Source organism: Plodia interpunctella, chromosome 2 (genome assembly GCF_027563975.2).
Source record: "Plodia interpunctella isolate USDA-ARS_2022_Savannah chromosome 2, ilPloInte3.2, whole genome shotgun sequence".
In the NCBI taxonomy this organism is placed as follows: domain Eukaryota; kingdom Metazoa; phylum Arthropoda; class Insecta; order Lepidoptera; family Pyralidae; genus Plodia; species Plodia interpunctella.
The window spans coordinates 10,539,779-10,562,757 of NC_071295.1; the positions used below are offsets into that span (position 1 = coordinate 10,539,779).

General features: G+C 35.3%; 1 protein-coding gene across 3 annotated transcripts in view; it reads left to right on the forward strand.

Annotated features, from left to right (window-relative positions):
* Positions 1-17,971, forward strand: part of LOC128682032 (solute carrier organic anion transporter family member 74D-like) — a 45,743-nt gene extending 27,772 nt beyond the window's left edge. For 2 of the 3 annotated variants that reach the window (XM_064436898.1, XM_053766499.2), the window contains exons 3-11: positions 2,844-2,984; positions 8,352-8,483; positions 9,697-9,861; positions 10,937-11,062; positions 13,049-13,185; positions 14,301-14,431; positions 15,352-15,536; positions 16,117-16,293; positions 17,676-17,951. In XM_064436898.1, coding sequence (XP_064292968.1) covers positions 2,844-2,984; positions 8,352-8,483; positions 9,697-9,861; positions 10,937-11,062; positions 13,049-13,185; positions 14,301-14,431; positions 15,352-15,536; positions 16,117-16,293; positions 17,676-17,809 — 1,328 coding nt within the window. In that variant the 3' untranslated portion in view covers positions 17,810-17,951. Of the gene's footprint in view, positions 1-2,843; positions 2,985-8,351; positions 8,484-9,696; positions 9,862-10,936; positions 11,063-13,048; positions 13,186-14,300; positions 14,432-15,351; positions 15,537-16,116; positions 16,294-17,675 lie in introns of all 3 variants that reach the window. The other variant, XM_064436897.1, reaches the window with a different exon arrangement.
* Positions 17,972-22,979: the final 5,008 nt, after the last annotated feature.

Genomic DNA, 22,979 nt, shown 5'->3' on the forward strand with positions numbered 1-22,979 from the left:
TTAAGTCAATTAAACGGACTGCGCTTTACATAAAAATGTTGCCTTTCAAGAAGAGAGATGGAATTTTTACAGTTTTTACACCGCCAATAATAAGGATTTGAAAATAAGGCATTGTAGTTTTGGCATTGTAAATACCGAGAATTGGTAAGTAAGTATTGTTTGTGTTATAATTGGTATACAACAGGAATGGTATTGACCTAATTTGTTTTGTACAATTGTATTTTGTAAACTTCAAGAAATAATTCGGTGGCAATTTTCATAAGAAACGTCCATTGCAAAATTTTCACCAGTACTCTAGCTATCGAATTGCATTGAGACACATACTGTAGTTGTCATAGGTCAGTTATGAAGTAACGTCACACTAGATTAGATTACGATATATGTCATATGATAGCGTGCAATTTTCTGTATGTCAACATGAGGTCGAAATTGCAATTTATCAGTAGAATTAGTTTATCAAATGATTGATATAGAACTGATACAATTCTTTACCATATAACTAATCTCTTGTATGCAATAAATTCTTGGGAATCGTAATTGTATGATTGTGAATTTTTCCAATTTGATATTATAAGATCGATTTAAAATAAAATCGTATAAAATAAGACATCAGGAAAGATATCAGGAAGTGGAACTACTAAGTCGAATGTATTCTTATTATCATGTTTTAGAATATTCATCGCACAGTGTTTGAACAGGTGTATGCATATACGCAAGGAACTACACAATGTCTATTCATATACTTCGAAGCGCGTTAGTCACACGCTTCCAAAAACAATTTTGCAACGGGTGCAATGACCATTAGTAGACCAAATTTGATAATTTCGATTGTTACTGAACGAAGACTATCCCAGTCTTACTTTAGAAATATTAACAATTAACGATGTTATTATTTATGTATTTGGCATAAAAATAATCATTATCTTTTATCCTAATTTATTGTTTTCATTTTAATCCAGTTTAGTTTGTTATATGTCATAGTGAAATGCTAATTACTTTTTTTTTGACCTGAATCTTCTCCCTATCGTACACAATGTGGACGGGTATATCAATGCTAGTACTTTTTTCATTTACCTACAGTCCCATGTTTCCACTCTGTCATGTTCACATCTTTAAAACAGTAACAGTATTACATTCTTATAAAATCATATAATAACTAATTAATAGTTGTGTTTCATATTTTATATCATGCTATTAGAGATTGTGGCAGTTGGACGACCTTATTTACTGAAGCGGACGCAGCAAGGTTATCGGTTGCAGCCCTCATGCCTTTCATATCTGCTGTGTTTTTTCAACTATCATAGACTTATAAATAATAAAAGAAATTTCTCCAGCATCATCGCTCTTATCTATCTTATTTACTATTATTTATATAGGTGTCTGCTCTAGTGTTGTCTTCCCTTGTGATGGTTTACATAATATTTACTGCCTTTAGAATTTCATGTAGATCTGTCTGTATTCAGTTTCAAGTTGATCATATTATGTAAAATATAATTTTTAGTTACATTTTATTGAAATTTTTTAATAGTTTTTTTTTTATTGTCAGAAATCATATGTATAGTATCGATTTATCTTTGCCATGTCCCGCTGGGAACAGTCACAAGTTTCGCATATCTTGGGTGCTTAATGACGCAATTCGTCATTTTTTGACAATCGTCGTGCGTTAATTCGGAGGAGAAGCATTCGGAAACAATGTTAATGACGTATCTTGACCGGTAAAGCTTGGTGTATATCGAGTTGCTAAAAAACGTGTATGCAGCCGAGAGCAATGGCCGATTTGGAAACTCCCAAGCTCCAGACGACGTTGCGACTATTTATTACAAAAGCGCGTGATGATAATAGGAGCGTGAATTTTTTTATTTTATCGCCGTATAAGAACATTCGAGGAACGTTTTTGGCAAGCGATGCGGCCGATTTCTGGGAAGTATTACATTTGGAACCTTAGTACCTGATTGTTTTCTGGTCACTAACCCCGGGACGCACCTTTATTATTTTATTATTACAAGGCTTAATTTAATTTCGTAACTGGGACACGCTTCGAGCGATGAGATGATAAATTCTTCGGTAGATCAGGCGGGGTCTTGTTTTTGTGAAGAGCCTTTTGTCGTTCGAAAGGTTATCGTTTTTGGATTTGAAATGTCAAATAATTATATATTATGCTAATAATTATTATCATCATCTGACGAGTAACATGTTTGGCATATATATCAATCATCATTTTGTGTTGAACCGACAATTCTTTTGAACAATGCATGTAAGTCTGCGAGAATCCCTTGGATAGAATAATTTATCGTCATGGTTTAACGACCCCTAATTAGCCTCTCAGCCCTATTACTATTGAGATAAATGACTGTAGGTTATTTTGTCTGCGAGTCCATCTCAATTTGCATAATGGAGACCTCCGCCTTCTCGATTATGTCTATTAATATTGACAGCATGTTTAAACGAGAGATCATGATCTTCCCAGAATTCACTTGCACGATTTTTACGTTTACCATATTTTTCATTTATATATTACATTACAGCTGACTTCTGCATCTGGCACTCCATTAATATCCTCCATTAATACAGCTAGATTAAAACTGTATAAAAATTATACAGCTCTCTTTTGCAGAGTGTGTTAAATTGGAGTTACATTTACTTTTTATGTATCGGTTTTAAAGTTTTAGTAAACTTCCGACGCTCTACAGCGAAGGAACCGTTCCAATGAAATAGATAGATGAAGATAGAGTTACGTTACAATACACTGACGAAATTTAGGAATAACTATGGTGCTTGATAATTTAAAATTGTTACAAGATTGATTATTGTTCTCAAGTTACTTTTGTGTCCATTGTTCGCAGCCATAACCATCGGCATCCGTGTGATTGGACCAGCCCTGGGTTTCCTCCTCGGCGCTCTCTGTACCAGGGTGTACGTGAACCCGCTACTGGACCCAGGCTACGATTCTAGTGATCCGAAATGGGTTGGCGCCTGGTGGCTTGGTGAGTTATTTCTTCACATAATATGTGTAATTAGTATCATTAATAACTTCTCACTGGTTGGCTGTAGTGTTTGAAATTACTTTTGACCATGTTTGTGAGATGGAATCGTCCTAGAAAATGGAAAAGCTGGTGGGTCTGGCACATGCACAAAATTTTTCAATGATTGTTGAATGATCTAAAGACTAAAACAATATTAAAAATGGAAAGCCTGAAATTAATTGACCAAGGAATAGAAGTCTACTATAATAGTAGACTACTTTTACTGGGATATAAAAAAATGATGTGGCACTATTTGTAAGATAAGCCGATCGGATTTCAGGTGCTGTGTTGTATTTATACGATAGTTTAAAATTAGCTAGAGACACGCAAAAAATGTTGATGTTTTTTCATCCTTGACTATCGGAAATACCTAAATCTATGAGTCATAACGTGTTTTGATTTAGTTTTTAGGCTGATTTCATTCGCTTTAATGATTTTAAACAAAAGTAACAGCCCCACTAGGTGACGCATAGACGCTATTTAATTTCCCATATTGCAAATTAAAATTAAAACGAAACAGAAATTGAATGACTTTCAAGTTTTATATATGTATATGTGAGTATTTTCTCATTGGTATTGGGTGAAAAAATATATGGAAGTTTCAATTCAAATTGTTGTTAACGCTTTGATATTTTACGCCATAATTATTCCAATTTTATGCATTCGAAGCACGTCGAGTCTTAAACTACTAAGTGGTTATATGGCAAACCTGTGCTGTATTGATCTTCTTCTATATATAGGTATTAATTTATCAAATTGAATTAAAATATCTACCTCAAATTCAAATTCAAATTCAAAATTCTTTATTCAATTTATGATGATATACATCACTTATTGACGTCAAAAAAATTACTTGAACTAAGTCTACTGCCGGCTTCCAAAGTGCAGGAGAAGAAGAAGCGGCGCTACAAACTTCACCGCAGCTTCTACTTTCACCATTACTGTTAACTATAGCTGCTTGCCCTGGGCTTGGGCCCAGGGCCTGGGCTTTTTCTAGGAAAATCTGAACTGTGGATACACAGTAATAAAGTGAAAAATATTACAACAGTCTCTGGGAAGTTCAGAATAGAAAAGAAATCAACGATGGGAATTCCGTATTCGATCCGACAATACAGACTAAATTAATCCGGGATTCAACATTATATTAAAATTATTTTTTGTGCTGGCTCAAAGTGTTTGGTTATAAGTGAGAACGATTTTAACCTTACAGCTTAATTCATTATTTGCGAATTCATATTGCAATCAGTTTCACTTAATAATTTATAATATTCCCTCAGCATATTATCGTATAATGAATAAACTGCTGGTAGTACATGATTTATACACACATATTAACATTAATTTATTAATGTAACCATGCGCAAAGCCATCTGGGATCTGTAGTTTAGCCTTATAGGAAATCTGTCGTAAAATCACCAACGAAGCTGCGGTTCAAGTTTCTAATGGCATGTGCAAGTAATTTCAAATGTATGACTTAAAGTCTGATTAGGAATTCTATTCGACGTAATTGGTTAAGTCATTTGCAAGCAATTTTGTAGTATTATACCTACGTATATTGAAATGTTTTGATATTTACATTTGTCTAGAAATGCCAACGTTTGACTATATTTACTTTAACTATTGATTTGCGAAAAGTTTAATAAACTTGTTTCTTTATGTTAAGATTAATGTGAATACATAGACTATTCCTAGAATGACAATCTGACAGATATCAGGAAATTATCAGGAAATTACAAGAATAGTAACGTCATAATAGATAGAAACACAGAATTCTTGAACAGGTACGCTTAGAACCGGAGTCCCCTTGCATTCCTTTGCGGAACTTCTGACTACCGTTAGAGACTTGCGAAGATTTCCGCGCAAAAGCCACGAAGAAAGCATTGCGTGACCTAAGTACGAAACGAAACGTATGACCACCACATTAGACGCACCAATAGATAACCAACACCTACTTAACACCAAAGAAATAAGAGCTAAAATCCTGTTCGATTTTCATTTTGCCATCGCCGCTCAAATTCGCAAAGTAGAAAACTGCTTCATTCGTGCTTCGACTCACAATGCTGCCAATTCGCGAATGCTCATTGAATTCTGCGTATTTCCTTATTGTCCAACTGCTATAGGTTCATGAATGAAGCCCTGCATCTTAACGAGTTATTTAACGGACAGTTTGTCAGTGTCTACATTTGCTGTGTTAAAATTAACTTTACCGTCTTTCTTTTAGGTTTATTTCGAGTTTGTTTTCGTTTACACAATTTACGTGTCATCGTATCTGGCATTTTGTTAATGCTCACTTTAATGAGCTCTTGAAGACATTGTTTACCAGTACCTTGGATTGGGCATTTCTTTAAATCGCTTTCTGTATTGTGTACGTTTTTAATGTCTGAAGAGAACTGGTTTTAAAAGTAAGCAAAAATTTGCACAACCTACGCCAATTTGCATGTTTTCTCCATTGGGGGGTCTTAAAGCATCAGCACACGTAATTGAAAACTTACCAGGTGTATGTGTACAGCTTACTGAATATTAATCCGGTATCGAACCCAGTTGTAACATCGCCTCCAGTCTTATTCTGTGAAGTAGAATGTTTACTACATCGGTGTTTGTCACTACCGCAATTATGTTCAAACACGTGCTTTTGTGTCGCGTACCGTAAAATCATCTTATTAGGCGACATTTATGTCATGTTAGTAAATTTGGGTGACCATTTCTTTTGGGAAACGCATGCTCAATACCAATCATACAATTGCTTATGTTCATATATATGTTTTTAAACCATTCACCGTTTCATTTTAAACCATTATTTGACAAAATCTTATTAATATCTCCATCTTGTCTAAACAAAGTAATTGCAATTGATTCTGCCCAGATATAGCAAAATATTGCGAAAATGATATAAAATCTTCAATATAACAGAAGATAATCTCAATTGCTTAATATTACGATGCACCAGCTCCGTGATTGTGTAAGCCGTGTATCATTATTGCATTCTTACGTTCTTTCGATGGGTGTCTCACGCATGACAATATGAAGATAATACATTCGTCTTCTATGTTTATGCAGTAACGCAAAAATTATGAAATACGGCATGTTTCATTTAATGAAGAGTCGATCGAGCATATATTAGAGCTTGAGTATCAGAGATGGTTGTAACATTATGGAACTCTTGTGTTAAAGCTGTGTTAAACTCAGTGTTACATCTTACTTTATGTATTATTATTTATTTTTTTACTTTATTTTAATCTTTTGATTTAAAATAGTTATTATGATCGTACATACATGTAAAATGCAACATTTTGCTTGAATCTTTATCGCAGGTTCGATTTTACTAAAGTAGTGACATGGGCTGAACTCTCCCACGCGCGATGTGTCCGGGCGGTGCGGCGTAGCGGCAGTCGTCGCTCGATGCATCGCGTTGCAATTTCCACCGTGCTTTCGCTTTTTCCCAGCGTGACGCCGCGCGCCTTACATAACCCGCTTACATCACGGCACGTCGCCACGGCTAAAATAAGCGCTCTATTGACGGCCGGTCACGGCCAAGGCTGCGGCCGTCTTGTTGCCGACAATTACACTGCCACAAAACTATCTCAGCGAGTGGCCAAATTTTGAACTAGTGTTCCGAAGAATTCTTATATGGAAAGTGCGATCCTAGCGCCATCACGTCTAGAACAAATGTATTTGTGGTATTATGCGTGCGATGTTCGTAATGAGGATTTAGTGGGTGGACAGGATACGCAGCTCACTTTTACTTTTTAACCGGTTTTGAACTGACCTTGGCTCTTCTATGATACAAATGTCAAGTCCCATAGTTGCATAAAGGACTCGTTGCGTCACATGTCTCGTCTCGATAGTAAGTTCCGTCTGATAGTTAACGTAAACAGTTTGAACTGCGTTAAACAGTGTATCAAGCGAACGCCCTTGACTGAGCGTCGACCGGGCGACCTTGTGTCGGCGCAAATGTTTCTGTTTGGATCTATCTTTCGATATTGCGTCTTAGATTCAGTAGGGGAGGGAAAGTCGTGTCAGCTCTTGATGACGAAATTATCCTTCCCTAAGTAATTACTTTTAAAATGTTTAATGTTCTTTTTCTTAAAGAAGAGAGAATCACTAGGTGACTTGTGCAATTAGCTGCGCCCTGGGCTCCGCTCCTGCGGGAATTTTGGGATAAAAAGTATCCTATATGTATGAGGGATCAGTACTAGTATCGTATACTTACGTTTATTAGAATGTATTTTCTTTTAATAATTCTATCTTTTCCTACAGACCATGGATTTTGTGGCATATTCATAAAGAAGTTGTTCACGAAATAAAATTTTCCTAAACGTTCCTGTTACTCATGGCGCCACTGTAGTCTTCAATTACTACAAATGAAAAGTTCAAGCGGATTAGTTCATCTATTTTTCAGTTCAGATTCACACCAATTCTCACTTCTATGGCAATAATATATACATTTATAACATTTCTTATTCTCGATCCTACTTATAAATTGTTCAAACAAAGAACAGTTTGCTGCTAAATAAACGCCATGTTGTGTTTCCTCATTAGCCAGTTTTTTGCTCTTGATATTAGCAATTTTTGTTTTGGCCAAAAATGAATGATCGTTTAACGCGTTCATTAATATGCGATTGTATCCTTTGAGTAAGAGTATTTGTGGTTCATTTACTGCGTGTTAATGAAGTACAATATTTGCCATTTTATAGGTAGACATTTTGCTAGCGAGCCTAACGCGAAAAACCAACATTGGCCGGTTGAATGGCCGTCTATGTGGAAGGAAGTAATAAAACCTAATGGTGCTTGTACTTGCTAGTAAATACAACTATGTGTGTTCAGTTTTCATTAGCGAGTGGCATGTACGGAATGTGGATTTATTTGAAGAATCTGTATATTTATTGAGCTTACGAAATTTTCGAAAAATGTAAATCTAGAATGTTATTTCGTCGTCAATATGATCTGTGATTGCAGCAAATAAGCCAAGAATCAAAATCGATTTAATTTTTAATTGGAGTTCTTTTTATTTATTTTCTATGAGGTTCAAATGTATCGAATATACTATTCGTCTATCTATATAATAATAATAATAATACAATATCTTTATTTACTACACAAGTTAAGGAATAATATGTAACAAACTGAGAGCTAATAAAATCCAATTTGTGGGAGCACTGGGGACACCAAACTAGGCCGAAACCTGTACCTTGGGCCACCAGGTCCCCCTTATAGTTTTAACATATAAGTATATAATTATTACGATGACAGTGACTATCATACATTATGTTCTTGTTATGCTTTTTTTTTCATTTAGTATGTATTAAAATGTATGTATATCTCTGGCAGGCATGGTGTTCATAGCCGGGTTCATCGTGATCCTGTCCACTCTTATGTTCTTCTTCCCGCGCCAGATCAGGCAGGAGCCGCTGCCGCCGCCTCCGAAGAAACTCTCAGAGAAACGAGAACCCTTCTTCAAAGGTAAGCTCAAAATAACAAATTAAAAAATCTTTTACTATACATGCCTATCAGTTACCTTGGCCATGTATCTCTTAGTCGCCTCATACGACATCCACGGGAGTATATGGAGTGGTCCTATTGAAAGTCGGAACTTCACGCGACAATAATTAATACAGATGTAGTTGAAAACATATTTGATTTATATCTTTACTAGATATTTATTCGATAGATTCTCGAATAAAAGATATAATCAGCACAATGATTGAAGCAAGTTCAAGGTGACTCTGTCCTGGCAAAAGTAAGGCAATTGATAAGATAACGCCACTAAAATGTTTCGTTACACGTGTGTACCGGATAGAGAAGCATATATTTGGAATTAAATAAATATGTTTCTAAGTACAACTTCTTTCTTGCAATGATGGTGGCTTTTCTGATATCTGATAGAATTATTTTTATTGAAAAGTCATTCGGAATGTATTATTGGGAAATTTAGAGATATTATGAACAGATTAATAATAGCCAGTATTATTAGTCTACTTATACTATAGATCAAAATTGGTGTTCTTAGTTCGCTTTTCACATTATGGGCAGTAAGCGTGTGAAGGATGTAGTAATTGCGACGTTAGAAAAAAACTTTATGAAAAACATCACTGCCCATATAAATTGGAAATTATAATTTTTTACTTACATCAGAAGAGTCATTATGGCCCGAATTTAAAACGCGATATAGAGTATGTAGTCTCATTGAAATCTTCTGAAGTACTACTACGCTTTCCGAGCCGTTATCGAGATAGGAACATACACACAAGAATTCAAATAATATTTTGATGTTCGTCGATATTTATTTTCTGTTTATTGTGTGTGCAAACTTCGAACTATTGATATGCCTCCCGATACTGAAAGACTACATTGTCATATCTATCATAATTTTCAAATATGTGTTATTCTCTGATTCGGATTTCAAACACTGACTGAAATGTATTTGTTACTTTAAGGATTTATACCTACTCGTTGTTATAGTCAGAGATGGGTTTTTCTTTTTTAGTATTTCCCCGTTTATTTTCAAACAAGGTTTCTGCCAGAATCACTATAAAAAAATCAGGTATTGTTTTATGCTAAATTAGCATTATACTTCTTTTTCGTGTTTCTTCTTTACCCGTAGTGAGGCAGCAATGTAACATTAATCTTAACCTATACTAAATACTTTTTTCTAACAACCTATGCTACGTTCCAGATTTCTTCGCGACAATAAAACGCCAGCTGACCAACGACATCCTGATGTGGCGGACAGCAAGCTCGGTCCTGCACCTGATGCCGATCAGCGGAGTCTACAGCTTCCTGCCCAAATACCTGGAGAAGCAGTTCCGTCTGCCCACGCACGATGCAAACCTTGTCTCGGGTGAGGTACTACGATGAACATTACTGTAACATCCAACGCTGGTGTCTTGGTTATGTGGGGTAACCTCGTGTCTCTTTTACCATGGCTTTTTATCTTAAACTGCCTCCATGGTCCAGTGGATTGGTTAAGCATAGTAAACTCTGAGATCGAACGCGGCGTGTAGCGTTTCATTAGTGTCGCACATTTTTTTTGAATAAAGAATCTTTTTAAATTAAACATTTATAAAATTAACACTGTACCAGTACTTTACTTATTTATAAAATAGGATAATTGAATTGATTACTGTGTATGGTATAATTTTATAAACACTAATGATAGCCCACGGCGGTGTTCAAAACACTCGTGGAATTCATCCACTCAGTTCTTCACCTGATGCGGATAAGCGGAGTCCACAGCTTCCTACCCAAATACCTAGAGAAACATTTCCTTCTCGTCTTCTTTCTTCTTTTGTCTCGGATGAACGTATGACGACGAACATACTGTAACGGATTTCGCGACGTCACAGCCTGAATGAAACTGAGAACTCGCGACAATGTGATACCGGCTCCACAGTTTGCCAAACTTTGGCGGATTCGGTATACATTGCTGGTTTTTTATTGCGGTAAATAAAAGCACTCATAAGTAAGTACGCAATGTTCACGCATTCGTGTCGGCATGTGTTCCGCGACAGTGTGGAGTTGGTATGAGAGATTGTGTGGTGTGGCTTCTCTCAAATCTCCGTATCAATGAAAATATATCCTTGATTTGTCTTTGGACTTTGATGCCGTTTGGGTATCGTGAAATCCGTTATCTTATCGAATATAATAAAATAATTTTTGTTGCATACACACACCCAAGAAATGGGTTAAATCGCACATAAAACTTGATATTTTAACCTGGATCCAGATATCATTTCTGTTTACATAATATATGCAACCTTTCGACGGCACTAGACCAAAATATTTTTACCTAATTAAATTTAAAGGCACATTTTTTTTCATAATCTGCATATGCAAAGTCAAGTGCGACACGAAGTCCACTCAATACGAGTATAACATTTACATAATAAAAATTAATCGAACATTTGTTTGATCAGGTCTTGGCGGTATTCTTGTGATGGGACTGGGCATCATCACCTCAGGAGTAGTTATTCTTAAGCTGGTTCCTTCCGCGCGGCAGGTCGCCGCCTGGACCGCCGCCACTGCCGCCATCTACAGCGCTGGTGTGTATCCTAACTATTAGGTCCTTACATATGAAATTGGCGTTTGGTATAGGAGGAACAAAAATTCGAATATTTTTTAATATAACATATTTATTTAATCAAAGTAAGAACCATTATTTTAATGCACTTTTGCCATCTCATAGGTAGTAATTGATCCCTTTACTAAAAAAAAAACCATTCAGACGGGAATCAATAAAATCTTTGAAGGCGGTTTGGACTGCCCTATCGGAGTTGAATTTTTTCCCTTGGAAGAAGTTATCCAAATTTCGAAAATAAATGGTAATCTGTTGGAGCAAGGTCCGGGGAGTACGGTGGATGTCTTAGACATTCCAATTGAAGCTCCTCTAATTTGGAACCGTCTTTTGTGCAGTGTATGGCCTAGCGTTATCGTGAAGCAGCAATGGCGTGGAGCGATTGACCAGCCTCGGTTGTTTAGCAGCTAGCTTTTCCATCATAGTTTGCATTGCTGACAATAGACGTCTGCCGTAAACGTTTGGCCAGATTTGAGAAAACGGTAATGAACGACACCGGGACTAGTCCACCAAACGCTTACAAGTAACTTTTTTTGGGTCAATTTTCGCTTGGGGCAGGATTTGGCTGGCTGGGCAGGGTCCAGCCATTGCGATGAGCGTTTCCGATTATCGTAGAGAATCCACTTTTCATCACAGGTTACACATTCAATGATTTGATTTAAAAACCCTTCATTATTGTGCCGATTAAGTAATGTAATGCAGCAGTCGACACGCGTTTGCCGGTTTGCTTCACTCAATTCGTGAGGTACCCACCTTTCAAGTTTCTTAAACTTCGCAATTTGGTTCAAGTGGATTAAAATAGTTTTATCACTAACACCGAAGCCTGAAGCTAACTCGGACGTGGTTTGCGATGGATCCGCTTCCACAATAGCCTTCAATTCTTCATTATCAACTAGGTCTCCGGCCGTCCACGGGGTGCAGATCGAAATTTCCAGAACGAAAACGTCGGAACCAAAAACGCACTGTGTTTTCTTTTGCGACACTACCGCCATACACATCATTAGCCCTTTGAGACGTTTCAGCAGCACTGGTGCCACGGTGGAACTTGTACTCGTAAATACGCGATATTTCCAGTTTTCCATTTTGTAAACTGAGTGATGCAAACAGAAAAATCAGAAGAAAAAACAAATGAATGAAGGTTAACGAAACACATACATGTGTAAATAGCTGTATAAATTAATTTATTGAATTTGGAATTCCTAGCCAAAGAAGAGAAATTTGTGATTATAGTGGCCAGTACAACAAAACGCCAATTTCATATGTAAGGACCTAATAATATTATAACTGTGGAAGTAAGTTTGTTTGTTACCTCTTCACGCTGGACTACCTTTCATTCCGGAAAAAAAACTTTTACTGTGGAAAAAAACGCGTGCGAAGCCGCCGGCAATAGCTAGTCTATACTACTATTATAAAGAGGTAAGCGTTTGTATGTTTGAGGCGTAGAATCTCCGAAACTACCGAACCGATTTCCAAAATTCACCATTCGAAAGGTACATTATCCAAGATTGCTCTATAGGCTACATTTTATCTAAAAATTTCCACGGGAGCGAAGCCTAGGGCAATATCTAGTATTTTATAATCACAATTAGTTCACTTTACAGATAGGAAACTATCCCAACTAATATTATAAATGCGAAAGTATGTTTGTTTAACTCTTCACGCTTTATCTGCTCAATTAACAATCTTGAAATTCTGCTTTCATGTTGTTTGAATTACGGACAAGGACATGTGATATCTTTCCTCGGAAGAATAGCTATTCCCGTTTTTTTTTCGCTATTAATCGAAATAAATTGATAAATATATGATTGTGGCGCTAGAGTGCAAGTTTTAAATATCAAATTAAATTTGTCAGTGTTAAATATCAAAGAGTGGTTGTGGTTTCTGTATAAATAGTTTTCAAATATTCAAGCGATAGAATTTTAAGTTCAATTTATAAATTTGATTTCTCTTCCAGGCATGGTGGTGCTAATGTTCGTTAGTTGTCCAGAAGAAAACTTCAGGTTACTGGAGACGGGCAGTGTTAACTCCAGTCTATCGTGCAGCAACAACTGTCACTGTGAAAACGTGTCGTTTAGTCCTGTGTGTGGACAGGTGAGTGTACAAATATATAATGGCATGTATACGGGACACACGTATAGTGAGGTTTAGGTTAGGGCTGTGCTGTTAATAAAAGGTTCGACGTCAACACTATAATTATATTAGAAATTACACGAAGTTAAAAAAAAGACATAGATTATTTATTTGCAAAAACATGAGTTTACATTTTATATTTACAATGTGGTGTTATAAGAAAATCTTAATCCTACATGTTTCACCGTCCACGGGTATGCAAATTTAAATGGAGAGCATGCTATCATCCCACAAAACAAAATCGAATAAAAAGTAACTAAATTAACTAAATTTTTATCTGAGTCTATCATTAAAAAAATAGTTTAAATTATCATAACATTTACACAATATAAGTACAATTTTACAACCTTCCAATAAGAGTGCGCTGTTGGCGGCAACTTTTGTTAGCAAAGACAATATTTTTGTTGTAAGTTTCGGTTTCACCTCTTGCTGATAATAAAATAAATAAATATATGGTATGGGTGTTTCTCAGAGCGTTTCGACCGTTGCTGCCGCGCTGTCATTACCATCCATCGATTCTCTTGCTGAAGGAATAATTTCCAAAATCAATAATTTACAAAATTTACATTACTACAATACATATTAATTATTTCGAAGTCAGATAATAAAACTAATTATTGTCTTTGATAAAAATTGACAAATTGTAATGGCCGCGGCGGTCGAATTCCATAAAGCATTTTTAGCGTTATGCACGAACAAACATACAGACAGACAAATGAAAAAAAAAAAAAAAGTTTTGGCATCTATTAGTCGCATAAATACTCCCTAAAATTATTTTTCTTTAATATCTCTTATATACAGATATAGCCTATGTTCAGTAGTGGGCATAAAAGGGCTGAGATGATAATAATTAACATAGATTGTTTTATCTGTCAATTAGTATATCCTAACTAATATTATAAATGCGAAAGTAAGATTGCTTATTACCTCTTCACGCTTTACCTGCTAGAATTCAATCTAGAAATTTTGCATACACGTAGTTTAAAGTACGGAGAAGATCATATAGTACATTTCGTCCCGAAATTCCCACGGGAGCGAAGCCCCGGGGCGCAGCTAGCACGATATGTGTTTCCCAGGACGCCCTCACGTACCTGTCGCCGTGCCAGGCGGGGTGCGCGGACAGCCGGCAGCTGGACAACAGCACGTGGATATACTACAACTGCAGCTGCATCGACGACGGCGGCCGGGGGGAGAAGGCCATGCACGCGTTAGTACTCCATTGTTTTGTGGTATCTAGTTACAGGCAAACGTGTTGCGTGTTGCGGGTCTCTATTGGTTCCCCTAATTTTTTGTATTACTAATTTAGGTTGGTACACTAACTTTTTGCTTAAAATTCTTAATTTGATATAGCCTATTATTTTTGATTGCCCTGACATTTTATCGCCGTTCAGTTATTTCCCAAATTAGTCTAGTCTAATATTCATAAAGTCTAAGTATAGCCTAATATAGTTCTAATATTCATAATGGTTTAATTATGTTTCTCACTAAATAATTAAGTACAAAAGTATAACGCCTAATCTTTATTGTTCAATAATATTTATTTACCTACCATCATGCATCAAGTATAGGCTCTTCCCAACCTTTTTTTTTCCAACCTAACCTAACTTATTGGACACATATCCAAACCTAACCATCTTAACTTTTGTTGGTATAGCTTGGTGTGTTCACAACACTAACCTAACCGACCCAGCTAGGTTTGTTATCTATATATTTTTTGCGGGGGGTACCGCCCCCCTACCCCCCGTGCAGGGGGGCTGCGCCCCCCTTTTTTTGGTTGAAATTATCGATTGTGGATTTATCGATAGTTCAGCAACACCTGTTGTCAAGAAAGTCATGTACTAAATCGAAGAGATAGCAATATAATGGCCGTCCAAATCAAAAGGGACCTTATGGCGGCTGGCACTTAGGTCTTTATAGCCGTTGTTCGCATACAAAACATCGGCAATAATAGCGTAAGTGCCGGGCGCCATAAGGTCCCTTTTGATTTGGACCGCCACATATGTACTTTTCAGAGCTGGCTCTAGTATTATCTTTATCTTGATTCCTTATTCACGCCGCTTCCGCTGTAGTGGCGCTAGTATCGCAGTGTTGCCAGCTATTGCTTAAAATATCTATTTCACTTTTCAGTGTAGAAAAATACAATCTGTACAACGATCTGTCCGTGCTGGAAGGGTTTGCGGTGAGCGGCGAGTGCAGCGGCCCCTGTAACAAGATATACGCGTTTATCGCGATATTTGCGGCGCTCATGTTCGTGCACGCGAGCGGCGAAGTCGGCGCAGTCTTGCTCATTATACGGTGTACTGATAAACATGGTGAGTGAATCTATAATTACATAGATAGTAAATAATAAAGTAGCTTACATCTGTCTGTCCGTATGTATATATAGATCTTTAAAACTGCGCAACAGATTTCTTAATAATCTTATCCTAATCCTAACTTATAAATGCGAAAGTAAGCTTATTTGTTGGTTTTTTACCTCCTCACGCTCCAATCTACTCAACCAATCTTCTTGAAAATTTGCATACATATAGTTTGAAGTACGGAGAAGGACACAGGGTACCTTTAATGGAAAAATAACTGCTCCCGTTTAATCACGAGGGAGACGACGCGGGTAAAAGCTAGTAAATTATATTCTGACAAACATCTGACAAACGCTTGTTAATCCACATCCGTCGTCCATTAAGTGCTAAGAAAGTTGTGTGTTTTTCAATACAAGTATCATTACTTGTATTGAAAAACACATCAAAAGGAACAAAAATTCGAATATTACTACTGAAGGTCGTGGTCATCCACGACTTTCAGTCAAGAGGCATATGAGTATAAAGAAGAAAGATATAAATGAATAAATAAAAAATGAATACGACTGTAAGGATTATTATGTATTACGTCCAGACAAAGCAATGGCGATGGGCGTGATTCAGTTCGCGATCGGTGTGTTCGGCAACGTGCCGTGCCCCATCATCTTCGGCGCTGCCGTGGACGCGGCCTGCCGCCTGCGCGACACCGCCTGCGGACTATTCGCCGCGTGCGCCTCTTACGACAACCACAGCTTGAGACATTTCTTCCTAGGTGAGTTTTTTTTAGTTACCAAATTATATCTTTATCTACAGCGTGGCCAATTTGGAGGTATACATCTTTTTTGGCGATAAATATGACAGTAATTGTTGCACGAAAATTACTTTGTGCAGCAACGGAACAACATGTTTTAATTATTAAAACGTTTTACGAAACATTAAAAATAATGTTTCTCGGTCGATTAATTTCGAGAAACGGTGACATTGATTGGCTCCCAAGATCGTCTGATTTAACAGCTCCTGACTTTTTTGTGGGGCTATCTAAAGGAATGTGTGACCTTCAAGGACAATCTTCAGCAATTAAAACAAAATAATCGAGACAAAGTCACTGAGATAACGCAGGAAATGTATGAAAATGTGATGAAAAACGCGATGAAAGGGGTTCGCATCTGCGGTGCTGTTAGAGGCGGACATTTGTCTGACATTATTTTCCATGTATAACTGACGACCCTAAAAACTATATTTAACAAGGAATACTTGATACATTTTATATCTCATGGAATAAAATTACAAAACTGAAGTTGTAAATAAAATTACAAAACCTGTTATTTGGCCACGCTGTACTTAGTAACATAGAGTTTATATGTGTCGTCCACCGTGTGGAGTATTTTATCTTGTAACGCGGTAAGTGAAATGAGCGCGCGAGGTGCTAGTTTACTAGTTTTTGCCCGCGGTCTCGCTCACGTTAATTACGTGTTCTTATCATTGTTTATATCTCGGGTTCTAAGTAACGTATCGCGATGAAACCTATGCCAGATTTCAAGTTGGACTAATTAAACAAGTAATTCCGAACAAATTCAGACAGACAAAAATTCCATAAATACAATTTTTAATATCTCCTCAATATAATAACAGCGACTCGCCGATGCCCAGATAAACCTTGCGAGGTTTTCGTGGTGCGGTTTTATAATGTTTTGTTGGATATCGTAGATTGTACTAAATAAAGGATTTAATAAATAAATATGTACATATATATCTCACTTGCATGTACTAGCTTTTGCCTGCGGCTTCGCCCGCGTCAATGTGTCACGGGTACAGTTCAGAGATCTATCATTTCTAGCAATATTTCACGAATGTCGATTGAATAGAAACTTGAAGAGGAACATACAAACTCACTTTAACATTTATCTTAGATATTAAATGAAATAGAAAAAGTGGAATATGAATAAATCTGAAATTTATTTTAGGACTCAGTTGTATAGAATTTAGTTTGTTCTCCCAAGACATACTTTTCTTTAGTAAAGTATGTCTGTTCCAGATGTAATTCTGCGTTGTTCTGTGTTAGTCAGTGGAAAATTATTGGGCCGGAAGCTTGAACAGCTTTGTTCTGTATCCTTGATTACTATAAGTTATATGTATAGATAATTTGTACCGCAGGTCTATCGGCTGGCCTGATGTTCCTGGCGTTCATAATGGACATGCTGGTGTGGAGCAAGGCGGGCCGCATCGACATGAACCCCAGCGACGCGCCGCGCGCGCGTCTCCCGCGCGCGCCCGACACGCAGCTCTGACGGCACACGTATGAGTCCCACTTCTGAATACTGTACACTGTCTTGTGAATCATGTGAATTGACATCAAAAGTACCCCAACTCTTTGATGATGGAGATTTTAGAAACAATTGAACATTAATAGGATCGCGTCAGGTCAGAGTTGATAGGTTAAAGAAAAAAAATTGTGTAATTTGCAGTTCTGACTTCACACGTATGAGTCCCACTTCTGAATACTATACACTGTTTTGTGAACCATGTCAATTGACCTTAATAGTACAGTAGTACCACGTTTACAAGTTACCTCGGCATTGTTCGACGGCGCAGAATTGTACAACCGACCATTGTCTAATACGCAGTTCTGATGTTACCAGTACGATACATTTCTAAATCTTCTACAGTGTAATTAATGTGACGATGGGCCGAATAGACAGTAAAATGTCCTGTAATAATAAACCGACTTGTGGTTTCGAGGCTTTTGCAGTGTATAATTGTGAATTGACCTCCGCCATTTAAATAAATTTGAAGACGAGCCGAATCGACGGCTAAAATGTCCCGCAAATAATAAGACAAGAACAAACTATCTTGTTTCAAAACGATTGACTAGTATAAAGCTCTGACGTCACATGCATGAGACACATTTCGAAATTCCCTTTTACAGTTTAATATTGTTGTAAATATGAAGGTGGGCTATCTATTTAGCCCAGTAAACTATCTATCAATTAGCCTAAAATGTCCTGCAACAATAAAACTTTTATTTAGTTCGAGACAGCTATTTACGCAGCTATGACATTACACGTGTACACAGTCGATGTTACACGAGCCACAGTTTTAAATGCTCTCATAAAGCTGGTAATATTAATTCTATATGTTGTATAATGTGAAATAATGCAGGACGTCGTAAAATTATCGTCAGACGTATGACGTTCCGATTTGTCACTTGCACATGTTTGTTATAAAGGTGGAAAAAACCAGAATCCTAAAGACTTATGGCCAATGACAACATTCGTACGTTCGGGTGGATTTTTTTAACATATGACGACGGATTTTTCACTGATTCTTATTTACCTCTATTAAATACTGCCACACATGCCTCAAATATAAACAACTGACACAACGAGGTCAACGAGAATAACATAAAATAAATTTGTTCACTTAATCTGTATTTATGTCAATTTATAAATATAAATACATCTCAAATTCAAAAGGCTGTTCCATTTGTTTAACATGTCCTTATTTGTTAAAACCAGTGTTTAATGTAAGAATTAATATTCATAAATAACTTGGGAATAATTTTATGTACACTAGTTACTTGAATGCTGCTCAACAGAATTACTTTCTAAATGAAAATGTATGTTATAAATGTATTTTAAGTGTACAGGTCTAGATGAATGAAGGAGAAATGAAATCTTGCTTTATTGGCTGAATTTACACAAAAGTCCCTTTATATAATAATACTTCCTTTTAGTAAATGCATCACATTTTTTGTACATAATCACAATAACTGGGACTGAATACACAAAACATAGTCTGAGTATACACTACATTTTTCGTGTCACAACTCATACGTATCTAGGTATTACTTTACGTCTTAAAAAATACATAATAATATTTTGTATTAAAATAACGATAAATTTTAGTGTATACTCAGCCTTATTCGATATTTGCGAAGCACATGGCTAGTGATTAGATTTATTAGATTAGTTTGTTTTTATACAAATTATATAAATAAAAGTCTGTAAATATAAATAAATGAATTGTATAATCACAATATTTTAAGTGTAGTTCTTGCGTTCTCGATTTTAGATAATGGTCTGTTATATTTATATATTTTTTAAGAAATAAATTCGTTATACTGTTCTTTTAATATTTACCATAAATAGACTTTTTTTTACTTCGAGCTAGGCTTGTGCTACCGTCGGCAAGTTTCTATATTTTATCAATTTATTAATCACTGATATGGCATAACTATATAAAGATGACATTTTTATATTATATCTGTTGTCATTGTCTTATAACTATATGGTAATTTTATTATTTTATTAAACAAGACAAAAAGTACAGAACGAGCCGTAGTTCAATAAAATTAATATAATAAATATAAGGGCTGGGTTGCGTGTAAAATCATTAGAAATAGAATTTGATTTAAAGTTTGTTTAGTGTAATTTGAAATGGATGACATTCTTAAAAGCGTACAATAAGTATTGTTAAATACGTTTTAAAAATACTCTCTTAACTTGAAAACGAATAGGGTAGATGACAAGGTCAGAAAATTGTAAAAATATTTTACTTTTCCTAAGTATATTTATTTATTATCTTACAATTTATAGTCTTCTCTGTTCATGTTGTACGTTATTACTTCTGATGAGCCTGCTACTGTATACACGTCCTCTCAACCTATCGCCGGTTGACTGTAAGAGATCCCTACATAGGATAAGTCCGCCGTTGTACAATGTGTCTTTCTTGTATTAATTTTGATTAATGTGCTTATTTTCGTGCAATAAAGTTATTACAAACAAAATATATTTATGCTCTAGATGAAAGATTAACATTATTTAAGATCATAGAGTATTCTTTATTATGAACTGTTTGGACGAGTTCAAAAATGTGTGATGTTATTTTTGTCATATCTTTGAAACCAGACAGTATTCACTGGTGTTCTAATAATATAAGGAACTTCGAATTGTTATCAAAATAAAGATAAAAATGTCATCTACCCTATTGAGTATCAAATTAAATTAATTAGTAAAATGATTTTTCTTTTGCGCATCTACAATATTTTTTTTACGACAACACAATTATTTATTTAAAATTTAATATTATATGTCAATGAGATTAAAGCAACTACATACATATATTAAAATACCTTAGCTATTTTGTTTGTATCCATTTATTTACATACTTTTTATGCTTTCTAAGAATATTTCTTATATTTAACTAAAAACTGTGATGTAAAAAATATACTTTCCCATAATAAATAAATATACTTACTAAAATTCTTAGGGTTTAGGAAGTTTCCACACCATTTGGATCGGCTCGATGCGAACAACGATCAATGTCAAGTCAATGCGAATGGTATTAGCGACACCCTTATTCCATAGACATAAAGGTTTTTCTGGCTGGCTAAAGATTCCGATTCCGATCGATTGTGTGGGCACTCCCTTACTTAAATCGAATAATCATTTTCACAAGCGCGTGCAATATGTAGGCATTAATAATTAATATTATACTCTGCATTTGGTCATGCTTAATTCTTTATTTAATTTTTTTTACACATTTTTTTGTATTATTGATAAGTTTTAGAGACATTATACACGAGAATAATATTACTTACGTCTATTGACCGGCTAAAACCCAGTTTGAAACTACTTATAATTTAATAATCTAGTAAAAATATTCTAATATTTTTTCATTTGTATTGGATATTATTGTTAGTTTTTAAGTAATATTGGCAGAAATTAGAATATTGCGTAACCATTTGGTGCAGCGGACATTTTCGGTGCAATAGTAAATTTATGGTTTTTTCCCGCTAAAATAAAAAATATAAAAATATATTCGCGCCATACTGTTCTCTAAATTGTAACGTTAATTTTGCTTGTTAAGTAATTACGAATATTATCTTTCTAAATTGTAATTTAAAACAATTTAACAATTTTGATTCCTAATTTCTATTATTCGTGCATTAACTTTGTGCAATGTGTAGTGAAATCTAGGTTTTGGTATATGGTAATAAGGTCGTCATTATATAGATGACTTTTTATTAACTAGTTACAAGGGCCATTATCTACAATAGTAATGTTTATATTTGGTGTCTAGTTGTAATTGTTTCAGTGGTAGCTTTTTAGATAATTTTGTTGATTGTTGCTGTGTATTGAATAAGCGAACATAAGATAAAATATATATTGTAATAGTGAACACAATTTTACTAGTCTACGATTTAGTGTTAGAAAATAATACCTCTGATTTAGTTTTAAATTTATATGACCATGAAGTTTTGTTAAGCATATTGCGGTGCCCATTTTAATGCCATGTTGTAACGACATAATATAATCTACTCGAAGCGTTAATAGGAACAAAAGTAATAGCATAATATTGTACATTGAATTGTAATTATATTCTTATTTTTTTATCATTATCACTTTTACTCGAAAAAAAGTGAATCATATGAAATATGTTTGACATTAACAGAACGAGACAACATATTTTAGCTAAAAGTATGATTTAACTTTTTTATGAGTATGAGGGTATGTATTTTTAATTTTTAAAAATCTGGAAATTTTAATATAGAAAACAACAACTATAAAAAAATATATTTGGTGTACGCATGTCTATATAAAAGTGAAAAATAAGTGTTTATTTGCTGTTATTGTGAATTGAATGGGGGTTGTATATGGGGTGTCAGCTGCCTGACACTTATTGATAACGCATATCCAGTCTGTCTCACTCACACACTTCACGTGCGATGGCGAGTCGTTCATCTCTGTCCCGCGTATAATATTACGTGGTTCAGTCACAGATATGTGTCATATGCGACGAATACACGCTATGGTTACACGTCACGTAGTATACACCCTTTACCCAGTACCCGGTTCGATTACAAAGTCAGTAGGTTTTCATCATTGCCTTTAGAAAAGAAATATTTTATCATGTGGTGTCTGTATAATTTGCAATTGCAAATTACTGACTAGTAAAATTTATTACATTTTTATAATGAACCAAAACAACACATACGTTATCTATGCATAAAATATGTACGTTGACGTACGTTTGCCCTAGGAATACCTAGGTTAAGTTACATATAGCATATAATCGAAATATAGTAGTAGTCATGTGTACGTTTGTAAAATTTTCTACTTGGGTATTTAGCGTACCGTTATTAACCTAATAATTAAATTTAAGTACATAATAGATTGTTACAGTGACATGGGTCACATATTTTTAATTATTTGTAAATAAACAAAATATTGAGACATTAGTACTTTTTATTTTTTTGTTTAAGACCAACATAAACGATTAAAATCTTAATATATTTGAAAAATAAGCCCCTCGTCGCATTGAACTAAATTGAACTCAAAAACTACCGGGCGGATTTTTGTACTGTTTACAAATAAATAATTGTAACATATGTATAAGTGGGTAGCTGTAATAATTAGCTATTGATATTGTGATGTTGATTCCTAAGGAAGGTAAGTG